This window comes from Pseudopipra pipra, chromosome 9 (assembly GCF_036250125.1).
Source record: "Pseudopipra pipra isolate bDixPip1 chromosome 9, bDixPip1.hap1, whole genome shotgun sequence".
NCBI lineage: Eukaryota > Metazoa > Chordata > Aves > Passeriformes > Pipridae > Pseudopipra > Pseudopipra pipra.
The window spans coordinates 1,800,014-1,820,145 of record NC_087557.1 but is presented as its reverse complement, the minus strand read 5'-3'; the positions used below and the strand labels follow the sequence as shown (position 1 = coordinate 1,820,145).

Here is a 20,132-nt window from a genome sequence, read left to right as displayed (position 1 = left end):
GCAAAGAAATGACAAGAGTTCAGTAGGAGTAACATGAGAGAAGAGAAATAACGTCCAAAAGCAGGCGGCACAATGAATTTCATTGTGATTTACACTCTTAGGGAGCTGTTACAGCTTCTTTTTCTGTTTGGTTTTTCAGTCCCCCCATCAATCTCTGGCAGCAGTGACACGGTGACAGTGGTGGTCAATAATCTGGTGAGGCTGGAGTGTGAAGCCAGAGGCATCCCTGCCCCCATCCTGACATGGCTCAAGGATGGCAGCCCTGTGTCCAGCTTCAGCAACGGACTCCAGGTACTGGGTTCAGATCCTGCTCTGTCTGTGCTGTTCCCTCTTGTGGGAGGAGCCTTCGAGGTTTAATGGAAGACAGTAAGTTAGAAGATCTGGAATGGAAGTGTAAGGCTGCTTGCTGTGGGTTATTGGTGTGAGTTTAGCTCCAGTAATTGCTGTGTGAAGTATATTGAAATAAAGTGGTTCTTTCAACTGATTTCATACTGAGTAAGAGTTTGCATCAGCAATTTTCCACTTACTGGCAAGGAGAGGAAATTGGACTGTATTCCTCTGCTGAAGAGATCTGTGGAGCTCAAGATCACATAATAGCTCATTACATACTATAGTAATTCAGAAAAAACCCCCAACCTTTGATATAAGGAGATATTTTAGAGCTAAAAGCAGAGAGCGTGGTTGCTCTTCTAAAGCTGATTTTTATGATCTGCAAGGGAAGAGGGGAAATTTGTGTTCTGTGGAGACGGCTCAGGGCACAGACTAAAGGTGTGACAGAATGTTTGAAGCTGGGGAGAGGGAGGGATGTCCAGATCCTGCAAACACTTGTGAATGCCAGGAGTCCCCTGTGGACTTGCCTGAGGTTAGAATTCTGCTGTTGCAAGTCTGGATCAAAAGAGAACACTGGGTGCAGGGAGCAGTGTGGGGAGCAGGGAGATGGTGGGAAGCAGCGGTAGTACAAGTATTTAATTTTGAAATGAAAACTAATAGTGTAAAACGTGACCCAGGGGAACTGAGGTGTGTCCTGAACATGTTGCAGGTGCTGTCTGGGGGCCGGGTGCTGGCCCTGCCCAGCGCTCAGCTCAGTGACACGGGGACCTACACGTGTGTGGCCGTCAACGCCGCGGGCGAGAGCCAGAGGGACACTGAGCTGCGGGTGCTGGGTGAGTGTCTGACCCACGGCCTGTCAGGAGAACTGAACACTCCAGGGCCCAGACCTTGAGCAGAGCGAGTACAGATGGTCCCAACCCATGATGGAGGAGGGGTGTGTGCACAGAAGTAAAAATATATTTATGCATATAGGTCCCCATGTATTAAAGCCTGCAGGTGCAGTCTGCTGTCTGTCCTTGAAGAAATATTATTGCAGTAGTGACTTTACAAGTTGAATACATAGAAGCTCATTTACAAATGGTAGGAGAAAATACATGTTTGTGTAAAAAACATGTAGATCTGCCAGGTGAAAGATATTATTTTGGCCAGAGCTCAGTGGTGTTTATTCCAGCAGAATGAGTCACTGTGAGTTCCCATCCAGCTCTGCGGTTCCCATCCCATCCTCAAGCCTTGCCCTGCCTGCCTAAATGGTGGGGACTTTTTTACTGCTGATAGTGACACTGCTATGAGCTGTGTTGGGCACAACCAGTCAACTTGGTCTCTTCCAAGGAGAAGGAAATAAATCTTTTGTACTTGGTCAGTTTTCCAGATTGTGTCAATAAGTTAATTCTGAAATCTCATTGTCTGAACTCGTATAAGTTCCTCCTCCCTTCTGAGTTGGACAGGTTCTTGGGCATATGGTGGGATTATTGGGGTGTCTGTGCAGGGCCAGAAATCGGACTTTGATGATCCCTGTGGGTCACCTTCCAGCTCAGGACATTCTGTGATTCTGTGCTTTCTTGTAACTTGTGTAAGTTTTATCCTGATTTGTTTGTGACTTGTGTAAGATGCCTTTTCATATTCATGGAATCCCAGAATGGTTTGGGTTGGAATGCACTTTAAAGGTCACACAGTCCCACCCCCTGCCATGGGCAGGGGCGCCTTCCACTAGCCCAGGTTGCTCCAAGCCCCGTCCAACCTGGCCTTGGACACTTCCAGGGATCCAGGGGCAGCCACAGCTTCTCTGGGCAACCTGTGCCAGGGCCTCCCCACCCTGACAGCCAGGAATTCCTTCCCAGTGTCCCATCTGACCCTGCCCTCCAGCAGTGGGAAGCCATTCCCCTTGCCCTGTCCCTCCATTTCCTTATCCCAAGTCCCTCTCAGCTCTCCTGGAGCCCCTCAGGTACTGGAAGGGGCTCTGAGGTCACCCCATACCATGTTCTCAGAGCTTGTTGTGCTGTGCAGGTTCTGAGGAGCCTGACCTCCTGCACGAGGGCTGCCAGGGGTGCCAGGGAGTGTGGCTGTGGCAAGCTTTGAGTTTCCTTGGACAGCTCAGTGACTGTGCACACCAGTGAAATGAGGATGAGCAGTGATCTGCCATTTTGCGGTACCAGATGTGGAGAGGGAGTTTTGGAATCGCAGCACCTTTGTGTTTCTGCTTCTGCTTTCAGTGGGGCACTGGAGAGAGAGCTGGTTGGACTGTGCCAGTCTCCAGCGTTGTGGCAATCCTGAGCATGACTCTGGAAAACCTTGTGAGGAAAGTTAGAAGTCTGGATGTTTTCCAAGTCAGGGATTATTCACTTTTGAGTTTGGCCTTCAGAATTGACTTCCTTGGTTAGGATACTCCCAAATCATGGTGACTTTTGCATCTGCAAGGGGCAGTTCAGAAATCCAGGACTGTGCCATGGCAAGTGAGCCAGGTTAGCCTAGGCTGGAACATTTTATGTCCAGAACAAGGAGTATCAAGGTCTCCTTTGGTGGAGGTGTGTATGTCTGTGTAGCATGGCACAGATATGTTTGTCATTCCTCTTTTGTGTTCTGGAAGCTCTGTCCATTTTAGCCAGATGAAATGAAAAGAGTTAGGTAGGAGTGGTGTATGTTTAAAATTAGTGTTGTATTAAAAGCTGGCCAGAGTTGAGCTCAGCTGCAGGGCCAGCTTGAGTGAAGCTGTCACCAAAAAGCAGTATTGCTTTTCAGACTTGCCTCACAAGGGCAATCTAATTAAGAAGCCACAGGAGGAAAATAATTTGGAGTGCAGTTGGAGCTGGGTTGGTTGGAAATGTGTAGTGTGCTGAGGCAGGAGGTGGAACAATTTGGGTAACTTACAGTTACCATGAGCATAATTAGATTAATTTTAAACCCTGTTCCTTCAGAAATAAATGCTTTAATGTCTGTCTCTCTCTGTTTCACAAACTCAGTTTCCTTTTGAACACATTTCAATTCATTTAGCAGAGAGGAAAAGTAATTGGTGGAAAAGTCTTTGGAAACAAATTTGCCTTCTGCAGGAATGGATCAGCTTCCAGCTCTCAGTTCCACAGCACTCATAAAGAATCTGGGCCTTTGTGAGTTCTACAAAGAAAGAAAGATAAACAGATTTCTTTTCGCTTACTCTATTTCTTATCCACAGGGACCAGGCTTTTCCCTAAATTATTTCCAAACTGTGAAATCAGCAGCTCTGCTGAGAACTTCCTGGGCAAGGAACACAAAGCTTTATTGTCAGTGGGCTTTTGCAGGACACCTCGAGAGCTGTGGGCACCACTCTGGGGCTCGTTAGGATCCAGTCACTTGGGTTCAGAGGGAAGCCCGGGGTGTTCTTACTGACAGTCCCTTCTCACCCCAAGGTTTTGTGCAGTCAGACCTGCAATGTCTGGAGGAATGGGTTGCAAAACTGAAAAGCAAAGGCAATGTGACAGTAAAGGTTCTTATATTTGGCCCTGGTCAACTTTCTGGGGATAATATTTCCTCCGTTGTCTTTTTGACTCCAGCCATGAACACTTTCCCCATGGAAAATTGCTGACTTGCTGTTCCAGGTTCTCAGTTGCTTTGTTTTTCTTGTTGTGGAAACACAAAATTTAAAAATGGGAGGAAAAAAATGTGTTTTCTTAAATCCTGTCACTGTTCAAGAACAGCTAATGGGCTTCCACTTAAGTGTCCAAGTGGGTTTGGGCTGTTTTTACTTCTACACAGAAAACTTCCATTCCAAAAGCTGACTTTTCTACTGTATAATTGGGAAATAATAGTGTAGTAATGAAGTTATCACTGAAACTGCAGGACAAATCTAAATCTAGTGCTTAGTGCCAACAACTGCAATAATTAGCAGATCCCACACAAAGCAGATAGACAAACTAATTGTAGATTATGACTTGATGATTAAGTCATTAACACATTGATTTGCTTGCCCACCACTTAAGTTCTTATTCTGCCATCTGCATTTGGCCATCTCTGGACAACATTCATCTCTAAGTCAGATTTCTCCTTAAGACCAGCTATCCTTCTTGGCACTGTCTGGACCAGCTTAAGACATTTTCAGCTTCTGGGGCTGATTATTATCTTGTGAGCCTTTTCACTCAGCAGCTCTTTCTCTTTTAGCAGGAATGCATTCCCCATCCTTTGTGTATTGGAGATTTTCCTTTCTAGCAAAGGTTCAAGGTGGTTTTTTTAGCTAGTCCTGGCTTATCTAGATGATTTCTCTGTAGCTGATACCTTCCTAGTGTGTGTCTTGTGTGGAGGATATTCTGTAAGTAAAAACATTATTCTCGTGCTTTTTGTGATATAAAGGAGACTTCAGTTGTGTGTCAGAAAGGCAGCAACTGTTATTTTTGCTAATTGAAGTCTGTTAACTCCATATTATGTTTACGTGGGGAAGCCTTCAATGTTGAAAGGTCCTTTGTGGTAGGACAAGAGGAAGTGGCCTCAAGATGCACCAAGGAAGGTTCAGGTTGGATATTAGGACAAATTTCTTCACTGAAAGGGTGGTCAGGCCCTGGCACAGCTGCCCAGGGCAGGGGTGGAGTCCCCATCCCTGGGGGGATTTCCAAGCCCTATGTCTGTAGCCCCTTGGGACAGAGGTTATTGGTGGCCTTGGCAGGGCTGGGGGGTGTTTGGAGTGGCTGATCCCAGAGGGCTGTTCCCAGCTGTGTGATTCCATGGCTGCAGTGCCCCCGGACATCGCGGGCGAGGAGCAGAACGTGTCGGTGCTGGCGAGCCAGGCCCTGGAGCTGCTGTGCCAGAGCAACGCCGTCCCCCCGCCCCTGCTCAGCTGGCTCAAGGACGGGCAGCCCCTGCTGCAGAAGCCGGGGCTGAGCATCTCCGAGGATGGCAGCGTGCTCAAGGTACGCTGGGCAGGCCGGGGGCCCTCCTGGGGGCTGCACCCACTGCAGGGGCACCGCTGGAGATGGGACAGAGCTGGGCTCTGGGAAAACAGAGTCACGGGGGAGGAGTGAGGGGGCTCAGAGACCTGCCTGTCTGGGGACACACTGGGCTGCATTAATACTCTGCTGTTAATGTTCAGGGAGACAGATGTAAAAATAAAGTTGAACCCTGAGCCCCCTGTCCCTGCAAGTTTCCCGTGTAAGGATATAAGGAGAAGAAATGCAGGTTTTCCTTTCCCCCCAGGTCGAAGGAGCTCAGGTGCAGGACGCGGGCCGGTACACCTGCCAAGCCACAAATGTTGCTGGGAAGACCGAGAAGAACTATAATGTCAATATTTGGGGTAAGACTTATTAAAATTGTCGTGTGAGACACCAAAATCCTCTCTAGTTCATCAGCACTTAGTTGCTGAGGCTCCTGCAGGGGGATGTTGTTGTATTTGCTGTACTTGAACAGGCCCAAGTGCTCACATTTTTCAAATTGCTTTAATTTAGTTCTAAATTAATAGCAGCTACTTCCTAGGCCTTTGTTGGGCTGGGTCTGCATGCATGAGTAGTTAGAGCTGTAACTATTGAATGGCATCCCTGCAGGGGGTTGAAATGAGACGATCTTTAACTGTCCTTCCAACCCAAACCACTCTGTGATAACCAACTGGGTTTGTATCCATAGTTTTAGTGCCAGTTAAAGTAACCTACCAACTTTCCACTCATTTAAGTGCTGAAGCATGGACTTTCAGATAAATAAAAGCTGCCTTACCTAGATTTATTTGCTCTACAAGGTTATCAGTGCTGAATCATAAAGATAGCTTTAGTTAAATTTTTTTGTGGCTCTCTGATGAATGTGACTTAAGACATTATTTTAATAATTGATTTTTGAGTTTTTTTTCCTGCACCATCATTTTCTCCCCACATGCAAATTGAAATATCTCTTTTTTGCTATTATAAATCAATTTCTTGCTTTGAAATCACACAGCTAAAATTATCCAAAAAGGACTGTAACAGTAAAATCACATTTTTTTAGAACAGAATTCAATTCTGTCATTATTGATTAAAAATAAACATTCATGGCATTTAAATTAGGGGTGGATATTGTAGCCCTGTGCCCTTTTCCCATGCTGGAGCATATACCATTTGCTGTGTGTGTCAACCTCTTTTTTTTTTCAGTCTCTACTGTTTCCATCTGATGAAAATGGTTCCCTCGTTCCTAGAAGGCATCAGAGGAAAAACATTGGTCCCTTTTATCTGCAGCTGCTTTAGAGTCCCAGAGCTGTAGAGCAAAGCTGTCCCTGTGCTGCAGGAGGGTGTTTGAAGGGATGGGGTCCGTACCTTGGATGTGGCAGCCAGTGTGCTGATGCAGGAAAACTTCCAAGGAAAACCATAGGCTGAATTTTAAAAGTCTAGTGATGATCTCTGTAGGTTTGCTGGCTGAGCCAGGCTCTCAGAGTTGGAGTCAGTTGACATAAGTCCCCAAGCCAGCTTTGTTCAGCGACACCCATTCAAAGTCAGCCCAAAATAAAGCCTGTGCATGCAGCAGAGCCTGGAAGCTGGAAGGATGGATGCAGTCATTCCCAAGTGTATTATTCCCTACCTAGGGCCTGGTTTGCATTGTCAGCAGGAGGATGCAATCCTTGTCATTGCTTCAGAGCTGAGTGGGGCAGATTTGTCTGAGGGTCGTTTGGGGTTTCCTGCTGGCTGATGAGCTGCTCTTTCTAATGCTGCAATTGCTTGGCATCTCTCTGCAGTGTCCCCAAGTATTTCTGGCTCAGATGACAACTCTCAGCTCACAGTCACTGAAGGGAGCATGATAAGCCTGATCTGTGAGTCCAGTGGCATCCCACCACCCAGTCTCACCTGGAAAAAGAATGGTGGGTAACTGTCCATTGTCTGTTTTATAAAGCCAATGGGATAATTCTGACTTGAGGGTTATTCTTTTTTCGCTTGTGCATGTTTTGGATGGTGTGTTCTGAGGAGCTAAAACATGCAGGGATCTACACAGTCCTGATGTGGAGTAAAATGAACTCCGGTAGTAGATAATTCCCTTCTCTCTAACTCAGCTCTGCCTGGATTAGGTGTCAGTATTCCTAAAGGAGTGCAAGAGAAGCCCAGTGCAGAGATTCCTGAACTGACAGAGAAATGGACTATGAAGGATTTAACCCCTCTCAATGTGTTTATTTACCCTGGGGCAGCAGGACAGCACAAGGTGTCCCTGCCCATGGCAGGGGGTGGAAATGGGTGATCTTTGAGGTCCCTTCAAACCTGAACCGTTCTGGGACTGTAAGACTTGTTTGTGATCCCAGGCAGCAGGGCTGGGACTCACTGGGAAGCCCCGTGGAGTTGAGGGTCTCTGCCCTGTGATCCACTGCACAACAGACAGATCCTCTGAGTTGTTTTTAAATTTGCAGCCAGGGTAACAAGTAACAAAATGCATCGAGTTGTGATTGCTTTTGGGCTTTACTGAACTCTTTCTCTCATCCCATCTAAGAGCAGTCTACACACCTTTTTGCTTTAGGGATTAAAGTAACGTTGCCAAACACGTTTTTATGAATTGCTAGACAAAAGCAGGGTTTTTTTAGCACATTCCTTTAAACAAGGACACTTCTGGAGACAGAATGTAAGACAAAATAAGGTGTTGTACTCTTTCAGTGTGGTAAATCCTTTGTTATTAATCAGTCTTTCCTAGATCTGTGTTCATCTAGGCTGCACATTTCAGTGTGGTGTATATCTGTACTTTAAGTAATTTTGCCTCGTGGAAAGAACAGATTTTAATTACAAAACACTATTTCTAATGCATAACATTTTCAGAGAAGATGGAGTTTATCAAGTTCTTTCTAAACCCTGTCTCTTGGAAGCTAAAAAGGATTGTATGATATGTTCTAACAATTCATTGCAAGACCAGCATGTGTACACTTCAGTGGCAGGAAGGGGACTTAAACTTGTTGGAAAGCCTGGAAAAGCAGTTACAAAGGAGGAGGAGTAGATTTGTCAGCCCATTCGACATTTGGTGCACTTTGTAGAGAAGATTTTAAATACACGAGAGGGAAATGAAGATTGAGCTTGTAAGAATGATCCATGGCAGGTGCATTCCTTCTGTCAGCAAGTCCCCCTGTGATTTGGAGAGGTTAAGATTCAGCATCTGAGGTCACCAGGACTGAAAAATCTGCTCAGAGAATGTGCTGGTATTTTGCTGTCACATGGCTGCTGAGGATTTCCTGGGCAGGAGGCTGTGCACGTGCCCTGTGTGACACACACACAAGTGGGGTGAAAACTAAATCAGGTGTTTCTAAGCGTTGGCTGTGCTGGGTGAGACAATTCTGGACTGAAAAAGGAGTTACATTTTATTGGAAGTGCTGAACTTTGTGCTCAGTGGAGGTGTCCAGCACTCTGGGAGGATGTGAGTGACTCACTGTGCTTTAGCTCAGGGTGCTCTGGGCCAGGGAGTCAGCAGTTAACACGGGGAGTCCTCGGAATCTGCTTGGGTGAAGTTCCTGCTGTCTGGGAAACCGCTGACAGAGCAGCTGTAAAATGGGCAGCTCTGCAGCTCAGTTCTTTTGAAGTGAGCCAGTGGACTTGACAGCAGGTGACACATGTGCTCCTTACCCTCTTCTGTGGCTGGATCTGAGAGAAGGTGTCTTGCAGGCTCTCCCCTGGTGCCGGAGCTGTCGGGAAGGGTGCGGGTGCTGTCTGGGGGCAGACAGCTCCAGATTGCCATTGCTGACAAGTCTGATGCTGCATCTTACACCTGCATTGCTTCAAACGTGGCTGGGAGTGCCCAGAAGGAGTACAGCCTGCAGGTGCACAGTGAGTACCAGGAAAGTCCTGATCGTATGTGCCAGTTCTGCAGCAGTGTTATGGAAGTGTGGTCAGTGCAGTGATGTTGAGCTGCAGGGTTTTCAGAGACTGAGGGCTGGCTGTGGGACAATTCAAGGGTAGTCCAAGAAGAATGTTAAGTAATTAAAATTTTGGCAATCTGAACTCAGAGCATGACCAAGACATTGCAGATCCCTGTTGGAAGTGCATGATTCCAGGGCTGTAACCTTTTAGGTAGCATAACGTTTCTTGTTTCCAAACTGCAGCAGTGATGACAACTAACTGAACTGAGATTTCCCCTTGTTCCCTTAGATTTTACTGTGTTTTGGTCAGGAACAAAAGGAGGTGTTTTGAAACAATCCCATGAAAAAGAAAATCTCCCAAAATCAGTAGGGATTGACAGCGTTTGGGGCCGTCATTTTTGATTTAATTTTTTCTTCCTGTTTGCGTTTTTAGAATTGCAAGTTAACATTTTAAAAAAAAACGTTTTTACTTTGTGGGGTGGAAGGAGGGAAGAAGAGATTATTTGTCTGTTCTTGGCCCTTCTGATTGGGCAGCCTTGCTTGTTATTCTGTTGAGAAGCAGGTGAGGATGCTGAAGTGTTGCTTCCAGTTGACTCTGCGGTGTGTTTGTTCTTCCACAGTTCGACCGACTATCCTGAACAGTGGCCCCCACCCATTGGAAGTGGTGGTCACGCAGGGCAGTGAAGTGTCCCTGGAGTGTGAGGTGCAGGGTGTTCCTGAGCCAGCAGTGACTTGGATGAAGGATGGGAGGCCCCTGGCTGGGGGGGATGTGCTGTTGCTCCGCGGGGGCCGCGTCCTGCGGCTGGAGCGCGCCCGCGTGTCCCACACCGGCCACTACCTCTGCGTGGCCTCCAACGTGGCCGGGCTGGCTGACAGCAAGTACCACCTCAGTGTGCATGGTGAGCCTGTGCCAGGGGGGCAGGGGGCACAGGGACAGCCACATCCACCCAAGGCTGTCCAAACAGCAGCTGTTTGTGCAGCTCAGTGCATCTGTTGCGGGGGGCAGTTCCACCTGTAGGTCACTGGTGCGGTTTCAAAGGCAGTGTTATAAAAATCCAAATCCAGTTGTGTAATTCCTGAATATTTTAAAATCTTAGCGCTCTCTCTGTTAATATCAACCTACCCCCAGCTGCTTCATCTCCCAAGGTAACCAAGATCTGGTACCATTTTATATGATATTGGAGTGAGTGTCATGATATTTTACTGTGGGAGACAGAAATTAGGGTTTAACGGAGACCACCCTCCTAGTGGCCACCACAGGGGTATTACCTAGTGACAGCCAGGATCACAGGGATATGAGCATCAGGTTCTCTGATTTTACAGTCAGAACACTTTAAAGATTGTACTTCCAGGTATAACTCATCCAGTTGGACTGGTGGCATTGATCAGAACGTCACATTATCTTACAGCACCTTTTGCAGATGACCTTTTGCATTTCATCAGACACTGAATATTCATGTTCTACTGCGAGCACAGGAATTCTTATTAAAAACAAGAGGCCAAAATTACTTACCAGTTTTATTCTTTGTTTTGAATATTTGCTGTGCTGTATTATCAAACTTGTGGGTAGTAAAGAGAAACTTCAAACCTCCTCAGTGCTGGAGGATATTGGTGAATTCTTGACCCCAGGCCTTATGTTCTGAAGTATGAACTGTAGAGCTTCTTCTAAAGTGGAAATGTTCTTACTCCTAGCAAAGAAAAGCTAAAGATCAATTTGTGGTAGTTATTTTAATAGGGGGTTGTTCTTTCCATGAGGAGATTCTGTCATAATTCGGTCAGTGCAGGAATTTTCCCCAGTGTGTCATTTGATGCTGGGAATTATAGTTAGTGTAGACTGGACAGGACTGCTATAACTGTTATTTGCTTTTAAGCCATAAAATAAAGGTGGTAGATAGAATTTAAGTTTATTATTTCCACACCACTACACAGTAAGAAATAGTCATATGTAATATTAAATGTCTCTGTTCTGTAGCTCCTCACTTGCCAAGCCTAACTTGGCTTCAGTGAATTATAATTATGTTTTGTGAGCAAAGTTAATTTTGATTTGTTCTGAAGCATGGCTTTTCTTTGCTCCTTTCTGTAGTTCCCCCAAGTATTGCTGGTTACCTGCAGATGCCTGAGAACATCAGCATTGTGGAGAAGAATCCCATCTCCCTGGTTTGTGAGGCCTCAGGAATTCCCTTGCCAGCAATAACGTGGCTCAAGGATGGACGGCCCGTCACCCTGAACAACTCGGTGCGAATCCTCTCAGGTACAAAAGCTGCAGTTATTTAAATAAAAAATGAAAAAGGGAAAGGGCTGAAGGGCCCTCTGCATCTACACCTGAAAGGAGGAGGTTTGGTTTATGAATCTGTAAGGAGCAGGAAAAAAGAGAAATGGTTACTCAGTGCCAAGTTTTTACCTAAATGGGGTCAGATTGGCTGAATAGCTGAAAGTTGGTACCTGCTTTGAGTGGATGGGCCAAAGGCTGGTGATGTTTGTGCTGTGACATGGACTGAGCCACAGCTTTGGCTGTTGGTGTGTGTTAGTGCAGAACTTGCTTCTAGAAGCAGTTCAGGTGGCAACACCTCGCTGTGTTGGGAAGTGGGAGGACTGGCTTGGCAGCTGCACCGAGGTTGAAGGGTTGTGTTACAGGAGGAAACTGAGTTGTCAGCAGCCCCTGAGATGACAAACTGGGTACCAAGCAGGTGCCAACACATTTTGTGTTGCCTTCCCATCTGTTCAGGGATCAACTTTCTGGGAATGTGTCCCTGCCCGTGGCAGTTGGAACTAGATGATCTTTAAAGTCCCTTCAAACCCAAACCATTCCAGGATTCTATAAGTTAAGTATTTGGTGACAACTGAGGTGTTTCTTTGAGCTTGGTTTGCCACTCACAGCTCGAAATCTCATGAATATAAGTTTTGATGGAGTTTCTGATACTCTGGCATAGCCACCACGCAAAGCCAAACCATCCTGCAGCATGAACTCAAGAGGCAGGGAATGGAGCTGGAAGGTATTTAGGAGCTCAGCTAAGACTGGATTTAGAGCTGAAATGTTTCAGGAGTTTTTAATCAGTGGGACTTTTAATGTTGCATGTAGTCCTGGCCTCTGCTTTTCCATTTTTACATACAGCACGTGGAAAAGGAGTGGGGGTGTGATTATTATCCATATAAACCTGGCAGTGGGAGCTGGCTGCATTCCTCCTCGTGTGAAGTTGCCATCAACACAAATAACATCTTCTGGGCTTGATTGTTTGTGTCCTGTCTGTGGGTTTCTACACCCACACCACTATCACCACCCGGATCACAGATTGGGAGGGGGGAGACAAAAGGCTGTTTATTGTCTCTGGATTTTGGCTGCTGTGGGAGGGGAAACATGCCAGGATCTGGCTTTGTGTGCCAGCAAACCTAGTGCTTCAGAAAGCTACACATTGTGGGAGTGAAGTGTAACCATCATGGCACTTGGAACTTTATTTGTGCTTGTACAAGCATAAAAAACAACAAAAATCCTCCTCTTCAACTAATTTAGGAGTTCAATACTTTGCCAAAGCAAGGTTTTGGTTCTGTTGACTGAAAACATACTTGGCATTGCAGATAATTTCAATGTGTGGACACACTGCTGGCAACTTTTAGTCGGCTAATTCAGATCACAGAGTCTCCTGAGCTGGAAGGGGCCAAGGGATCATGGAGCCCAACTCCTCCTGGCCCTCCACAGGGACCCCAACAATCCCACCCTGTCCCTGAGATCATTGTGCTGATACTGATGTTTCATTTGGATGATCTTCCTGTGTATCCTCTAGGAAAAAAAAAAGGAAAAACATTCCACTGTAGCCCACCTGCTTTCCTTGCAGCCCCTGCCCTAAGCTGCACACTGGCTTTAGGAAGGACAGAAGCTTTAATTGAGCTAAATATATAAAATCCTGTGCTGCGTCAGCACTGGGGGCCTGGGTGTGTTCTGGTGTGCGATACCAGGGCAAGCCTCAGTCTCCTGCAGCCAGGTACCTGCTTCAGTTTGCTGCTTCTGGGGCCTTGTTCAGGGGGTGGATGGGAGAAGGGATCAGGGAGACATGAGGCTGGAAGAACTGAGCCTTCCAGGCAGAATTCCTTGGGCAGAGGCACATCATTAACCAGCCCGGCAGTTTCTTCCTTCCGAGCGCATGAGCAGGAACATCAGTTCCTGGGCTCTGTGCCAGCAGTGCCCCTGGGGACATCCACAGGCAGGGGATGCCCGTTTAGGATGTGGTGTATGGTGTGGGAATGCTAATGGCAGAGCTGCTGGCCAGAAACTGGGAAAGGCTGCAGGCTGGCCACCACCTTTGTTTTCACACTCAAATGCTCCCTGAGGTTTGTTTTGCTGTTCCTCTGCCAAAACAAGAAGGGAAGAGAGGTTACTGTGCCATGGCAAAGCAGGGATATTCCTGGTCCTTTGGTCAAACATACTTGCAGATGTTATTCCTTTTAAACTAACATATCTGTGCAAAGGTGACCTGACAACTGCTCTGCCACAGTGTTAAAAGGAATCTGTTATTTTAAACCACTACATGTAAACCAGTTCTGCTATTACTTGTTATTATTACTGATGGCACAATTATTGGAAGTGCTAGAAGGGAGGAGTGGAATTTTGTTTCTCATTTATACATGTGAAAATATCTTTAGGGCATTTATAACATTAAGTGTTTATAAAAATAAATTTATTTTTATGTGTAGACACGCCCCCCCTCCTGATGAGGCTTTATTATTTTTCCTGCATATTCAGGTAGATTCTCAGTGTATGGCCAAGCACTGAGGTGAATGACAATCCTGCTGAAACGCTGTGTCCTGTCCCAGTTTCCTGGCCAGAAGTACAGGCACAGATCCTTCCCGGGTGTCTGTGATCCGGGAGTTCCGTGTGCGGGTGGTTGGGGCGGGCTGAGAGGAGCGGGCAGTTTGCTCTGCAGGCTGTGGCAGGGCAGGGTGTGACCTGTGCTGTGGTCCAGGGGGCCGGACGCTGCGGCTGACGCACACGGGCGCGGCAGACGCGGGGCGCTACACCTGCGTGGTGACCAACGCTGCGGGGCGGCTCGCCAAGGACTTCCACCTCGCCGTCCTGGGTGAGTACAGCACCAGCTCTGGCACAGCACAGCGGGGGGGTGGGCACTAAGGAGGAGGTCTTTGCTGGTGTTTTAAAAACGTTAAGCCCAAACATACGTCCTTAAGGGAAAAAATAAGTGGATTTGATGCCATGGACAGAAAATTAGGTTGTAAAAAGAAGGTTCTTCTACACAGCGTCACAGAATCCCAGAATGGCTTGGGTTGGAAGGGACATGAAAACCCATCCCATTCCACCCCCTGCCATGGGCAGGGATGCCTTCCACTAGCCCAGGTTGCTCCAAGGGAATCCAGCCTGGCCTTGGACACTTCCAGGGCAACCTGTGCCAGGGCCTCCCCACCCTCACGGGGAAGAATTCTTTCCCAGTATCCCATCTAACCCTATCCTGTGGCAGTGGGAAGCCATTCCCCCTTGTCCAGAGTCCCTCTCCAGCAATCTTTAAGCACTGGAAGGCACTCCAAGGTCACCCTGGATCTTTCTCTTCTCCAGGATCAACAGTCTCAACTAATACAGTGCAAACCTTCAGTCAGTAGAGCTTTTGGTATGACAAAGGATAGAGACCAATGGGTTAGGGGGTGATCCTGCTGACATATTTAGGCTAGGAGTGGTCCAGCAGGCTCTTTAGAGGCTATTTGGAACCATTATCGTGCAATTTGGTCACATTGCTTAGTTTTAAAAAACACTATGTTTTCCAGAAAACACAGCTTTTTGTTTTAGTAACTGTTTGTCGTTTTTATCAACAACTCTTAGGCCTGATGCAGGTTGTCTTACAGCATTTCTGTGTATCATTTTTCTTCTCCCTGAGGTGCTGAGCACCACCAGCCCCCCTTGCCTTCAGCTGACTCGGGCACAGTCAGCCTGTACATGATAACTCCCATTCATGTCAGTTCATGTTTATTTGATGAGCTCATGGAAGTGTAAGTGTGGTAGAATGGAAGAGATGGATAAACACTGGAGAGCATTCATTGTCTGACTGTTTTCTTTGGAGGGTTTTAGTAGCAGGGTGTTCTTGAGGGTTCTGGGAACCTCTATTGCATAGGCTTTGTTTGCCTTGAAGAAAAATGCTCAGTGAAGCTGACTTCAAGTGGAAAATTCCATTGTTCAGTCTTCTCTTCCCTCCCCCCAAAAATTCCTTTGTCTTTCTAGAGGAAAGTTACTGAAATGTGGGCTGATGGTGGCACAGAATCCTCACCACCTCACTGTCACTGGGAACTGTACAGGGACATGCCAGGGGTTCTCTGGATTGTTGGAGGATGTGCAGCAGTTTGCAGGGAGAGCTTGGTGTAATAAGCACAATATTTGAAAAAGGTTCGATGTGGCTTTGCTATGTTTTTGAAATTCATATGTGTTGACATATTACTGTATTATTTTGGGGCCAAAGCATGAGTTGCTGTGTTTGTTTATGAATAGTAACATTTGGCCCCACTTAAGTCCTTAACTTCAGGATTTTAAGTTGTGTTTTGCCCCCATCTGTTTCCTTCACTCCAGTTTGAACCCTTCATAAGTATCAGCAATCTGGTGTAACATTGTTTTTCTCTGTTGACAGTGAATTCTGCATATTCCCACGATTCGTTTTTTCATAAAACTTTGACTTCCAACGTAGTGCTAGATCACAAATGTGCTGCTGAATGTATATTTTAATTCCTCTCTCTTTAGGTCTTCTATCTATGAAAGTTTGCATTTTATAGGGTTATTAATGTATAAATCTGTCTCCTTAGTGTGGCATTTTTGTGAATAAACTTCCCAAAATCCCATGGAGACTGAGCTTGCTTTCTTATAAGTCTCCTTTTCAGCCTGTTGTACTCCCTGCCTGCTTTGCTTTTTAGTGCCACTTTCTTTTGGCCTCAATCTACTGATGCTTTTATTTAAAAGAAATAGCTGATCTCAGCTCTTAACCACCACACCTTAATAATCTGTCCTCCCCCATCCAAAAGCACATGTTGATCAGGATTGCTTGGAAACATCATCCAGGTCAGCCATACAGTAAGAGCTGCCTTGCCCGTAGTTGGCTGTTTTGGGGTGGGATAGGTATTTTAAGGGTTTTATCTTCCATTTCCCTAGAGAAAGGTAATTTGTACCACAGCAAGATGCCTTTAGACCTACATAGTTTGTTTATTCCTGCATGGAATTAGCTGTATTTGCATAAAACACGGGTGTGCCTTTACACAGCGTCCACTTGTTGGGAATCTGTTGTATTGCTCTTTTTTTGTGACAATGATTGTACAACCAAACACAAACAGTGGTGAGTTTGTTTTCCACATCCTGGATCCCTCCTGCCAGGATCTTCAGGCAGCCTGTTGTGTTTAAATGTTGTGAGTAACCCATGCTGCTGTTGTGTTCCTGCCCGTTTGCAGTGCCTCCAGGGATCGTGGGGGAAGACAAACTGGAGGATGTGAGAGTGAAAGAGAAGCACACAGTTACCCTGACATGTGAAGTGACAGGTAAAAGAACACTCTATTACTTATCTTTGCTCGTCAAACCCATGGTGTCCATCACTTTTGGTGCTGAACATCATCTTCTTAATGGAATTTTCAGTTGAGTGGAATTTTTAAATCTCAGATTTAACCCTGGTGCTTAGAGCAGGACTAAGCACTCCTTGTAAAGGTTGCATAAAATGAAACCAAGAGGGTAGTTACTGTGGTATTTCTTCTCCAAAAGCCTGTGGAATTTCAGAGGAGGTTCAAAGTCTTCAATAATGCATGTTCCAGAACATCTCCCCACGGGGTGTGTTTTAAAAGGACACCTGAAACTGTATTTTTGTGTTTCTCAGAAATCTTGGCATACCCTGGAGGTTATATCTGCCGCTTTCTTTCCTGCCCTAAGGGAGCCCAGTGCCACAGATCAACTGGCTGAAAGATGGGCAGCCTGTGCCTGAGGATGGAGAGCACAGGGCTCTGTCTGGGGGGCGTTTGCTGCAGATCTCCAACGCCCAGGTCAGCGACACCGGGCGATACACGTGTGTGGCATCCAACGCTGCCGGGGACAGGAGCAAAACCTACAGCCTGAACGTGCTGGGTGAGGACCTGGGCTGGCTCCTGCCGGGAACAGCCATCTCAGGAGGAAAGATAATCCCACTGGAGTAGTGTAGTGCTTTAGTGACAGCAATGTGCAAGTCACCTGTCTACAGCGACAACTGTATAGCTTAGGAACTGATAGTGGTTCAATAGAAACACCAGTGCTGCCCCTCAGACAGTACAGAGCTGGAAAATAGGGAACCATAACGGGATATCATCCCTATGGAATGGGCAGGACAGCACATTGGCTTATTGTGAGTCAAGGAAGGAACATCTGAAGAGCCCTTCAGATTGTGATCTCTGCAAAAAAGCTGTAACCATCTGCAGTTCTCTTTGTTTTTTCCATGAGGGCTATTGCACAACCAAGAGCAAACAATGGCCAGTTTGTTTTCCATAGCCTGGATTCCCAGGCTCACCCCTCCTAACAGGATCATCAAGCAACAGCTCTGCCAGCTGCTGCACAAGGAGTGGTGGCTGAATTCCTGGTGACCTGTGCTTGACAAAGGAAGGGGGGGGATGGATTGCACTGACTTGGGATCACTGCTGAGTTCAGGACAAAACATTAAAGCAGCTGAGTGTTGTCTGCCCCTGGGTTTCAGTGCTCCTTGTAGGAATGCCTCCCAACTAGCTGAGGCTGCAGCCAGATTCCTAGACTGACCAGGGACCAGAAAATTGGCTGCTCAGAGAGGCCCTTCCTATGGTTAATGATTTGTTGTTCCTAGTGGCTCCAAGCATCGTGGGTGCAGACAGCCAAGGGAATGCAGAAGGTGTCACCATCATGCTCAACAGCCCCACCTCCCTGCTCTGTGAGGCTTATTCCTACCCTCCAGCTACCATCACCTGGCTGAAGGATGGGAATCCCTTAGAATCCAACAGAAATATCCGCATTCTGCCAGGTAAACTTCTTGTTGTTATTGAGAAATAGCATTACAGGTTATTCTTTTAGCATTTTGGTTGTTGTTAGACTTCTGTGAAAAATCAAAGGATATATTTCTTTTAAGTGCAATGCACTGGCACAGGTTGCCCAGGGAAGCTGTGGCTGCCTTATCCCTGGAAGTGTCCAAGGCCAGGTTGGACGGGGCTTGGAGCAACTTGGGCTAGTGGAAGGTGTCCCTGCCCATGGCAGGGGGTGGAACTGGGTGATTTTTAAGGTCCCCTCCCACTCAAATAATTTTGTGAATCTATGTTTGTAGTTTTGTAGCACTTCCCATTCCAATATTTTCACAATTATCTGATTATTTATTTGTATTTTATTTGTTCTCAGGTATTTATTCTTTTGTTCCATAAAGCCAAGTGATGGCAAAATTCATATGAGTTAATAATGAATATAAATAACTTGCAGTTAAATGTGGAAATTAGAGGGACAAAGATATAAATGACAGCATTAGTAAACAGAATGAGGTGGCATTTTTCTAGGTGATTAATAGTTAGCCATTTTAAATTTGTGGAGTAACTCTTGCCTGGCACATCCATGGAGGTGCAGAACTGGAACAAGGGTCACTGGTAACTCTGGAGTAATGTAGATGAGCAAGTACTTCAGCCTTGTTAACTACAAGTGCTCAGAGGAAGAATGAACCCTGTCTAAATATCTTCAAGGAATTTTGTGTACAGAACTGTGTTAACAGATTTTCCAGGAATCTATAAACAACAGGAGCTGTGATCCACAGCACTTCCCTGAATTATGCACTCCTTTGGTACACATGGTGGTAAGCAGACAGGGTTTCCTGCTCATCTATGGGCACAGTTTGGACAAAAGGGGTGAGAATATGCTGCAGAAAGTATTTCAATAATTGGGAAGCAGGAGGAGGTGCTATTAAAGCTTGGTGTCTCTTGGCAGGTGGGAGAACCCTGCAGATCCTGAGTGCCCAGGAGGACAGTGCTGGCACTTACACCTGTACAGCCAGCAACGAGGCTGGAGAGACCTCAAAGGACTATGAAGTGAAAGTCTACAGTATGGAAATACTTCCTTTTTTTTTATTTCTTTGTTTGTTTGTTTTTGTTTGTTTTTTTTTTTTTTTCATTCTTCTGCACTGTTCCTGTCCTGGTGAATACAAAGGTTTCTATTAGTGGCTTTGCTAAGCAAACATCTGCATTGGCCTGTGGCATGGCTGGAGGAGAGACACTAGAAAAGTTTGCTGTTGCATCCTTTGCAATGCTGCTGTTGGGCTAAAAGCCTTTGTACCACCCAGGGGGAGGAGATGGAAGGAACACTCAACTGCAGTTCCATCTGGAATGCTTTTTTTGGTACTGATTTTCAGATCAGACCAGTGCAGCACAATGGGAGATGTGAGCAGAGAATCTCCTGAGCACAGAAACTGTTTTAGAAAAACAGTAGGGGAGGGGACCCATAACACCTATTGGGAAACTTTCCTGAGTAAGGTGAAACAGGAGGATACTATTTTTATATCCTTCCATAAAATTCCATATGCACAACAGCTTTCCCTTTCCAGGCATCCTGTCAGCACATTGTCCTTTGAGCATCTGTGCCTAATACTTAGTTTTAATGCTCAAAGTCTTCATTATGAGCTCAGTCAACCATGATTTTTACCTTTTTTTTTAATTTCCTAGTCTGAATTGGAGTTGGTTTGCTCCCTTACAGTAACCATACTGTTATTTTAATTACACTAAGTCCCTAATAAGGCCCCATTGGATTTGGAATAATAAGAAGATGACAAAAGGGTTCATTACTGAAGCATAGCTATGTAACAACGTAAAGCCCCCCAGCCCCAAGTGCCATTGCAACTGTCAGTTATTAGGGTTCTGTAAGCATTAGGGAGAGTTTAAAATTTCCAGTTGGAAAAAAAAAAAAAAGAGTGGAAAATACTTTGAAAGCATCCAAAATAATTTAAAAGATATTATGAGACCAGGCTGGGGGGCAGCTGAACAATTTTGAAATGTTCTGGTTTCCTTCTCATGCAGAAGGAAACAACATTTTGCAACACTGGGGTTTCAGTGGAGTGGAAATGTTGAGTTTTGACCAGCT

General features: G+C 46.0%; 1 protein-coding gene across 9 annotated transcripts in view; it reads left to right on the top strand.

Annotated features, from left to right (window-relative positions):
• Window positions 1-20,132, top strand: part of HMCN1 (hemicentin 1) — a 161,749-nt gene that overhangs the window by 87,964 nt on the left and 53,653 nt on the right. For all 9 annotated transcript variants that reach the window (XR_010432568.1, XR_010432567.1, XM_064664038.1 and 6 more), the window contains exons 39-51: window positions 140-291; window positions 1,040-1,163; window positions 5,026-5,201; window positions 5,485-5,581; window positions 6,980-7,102; window positions 8,874-9,035; window positions 9,688-9,966; window positions 11,151-11,318; window positions 14,023-14,136; window positions 16,490-16,576; window positions 16,959-17,150; window positions 17,872-18,045; window positions 18,987-19,100. Coding sequence is in view for 7 of the 9 variants with exons in the window: in XM_064664038.1 (XP_064520108.1) it covers window positions 140-291; window positions 1,040-1,163; window positions 5,026-5,201; window positions 5,485-5,581; window positions 6,980-7,102; window positions 8,874-9,035; window positions 9,688-9,966; window positions 11,151-11,318; window positions 14,023-14,136; window positions 16,490-16,576; window positions 16,959-17,150; window positions 17,872-18,045; window positions 18,987-19,100 (1,962 nt within the window). In the remaining 2 variants the exon portion in view is untranslated. The remainder of the gene's footprint in view (window positions 1-139; window positions 292-1,039; window positions 1,164-5,025; window positions 5,202-5,484; window positions 5,582-6,979; window positions 7,103-8,873; window positions 9,036-9,687; window positions 9,967-11,150; window positions 11,319-14,022; window positions 14,137-16,489; window positions 16,577-16,958; window positions 17,151-17,871; window positions 18,046-18,986; window positions 19,101-20,132) is intronic.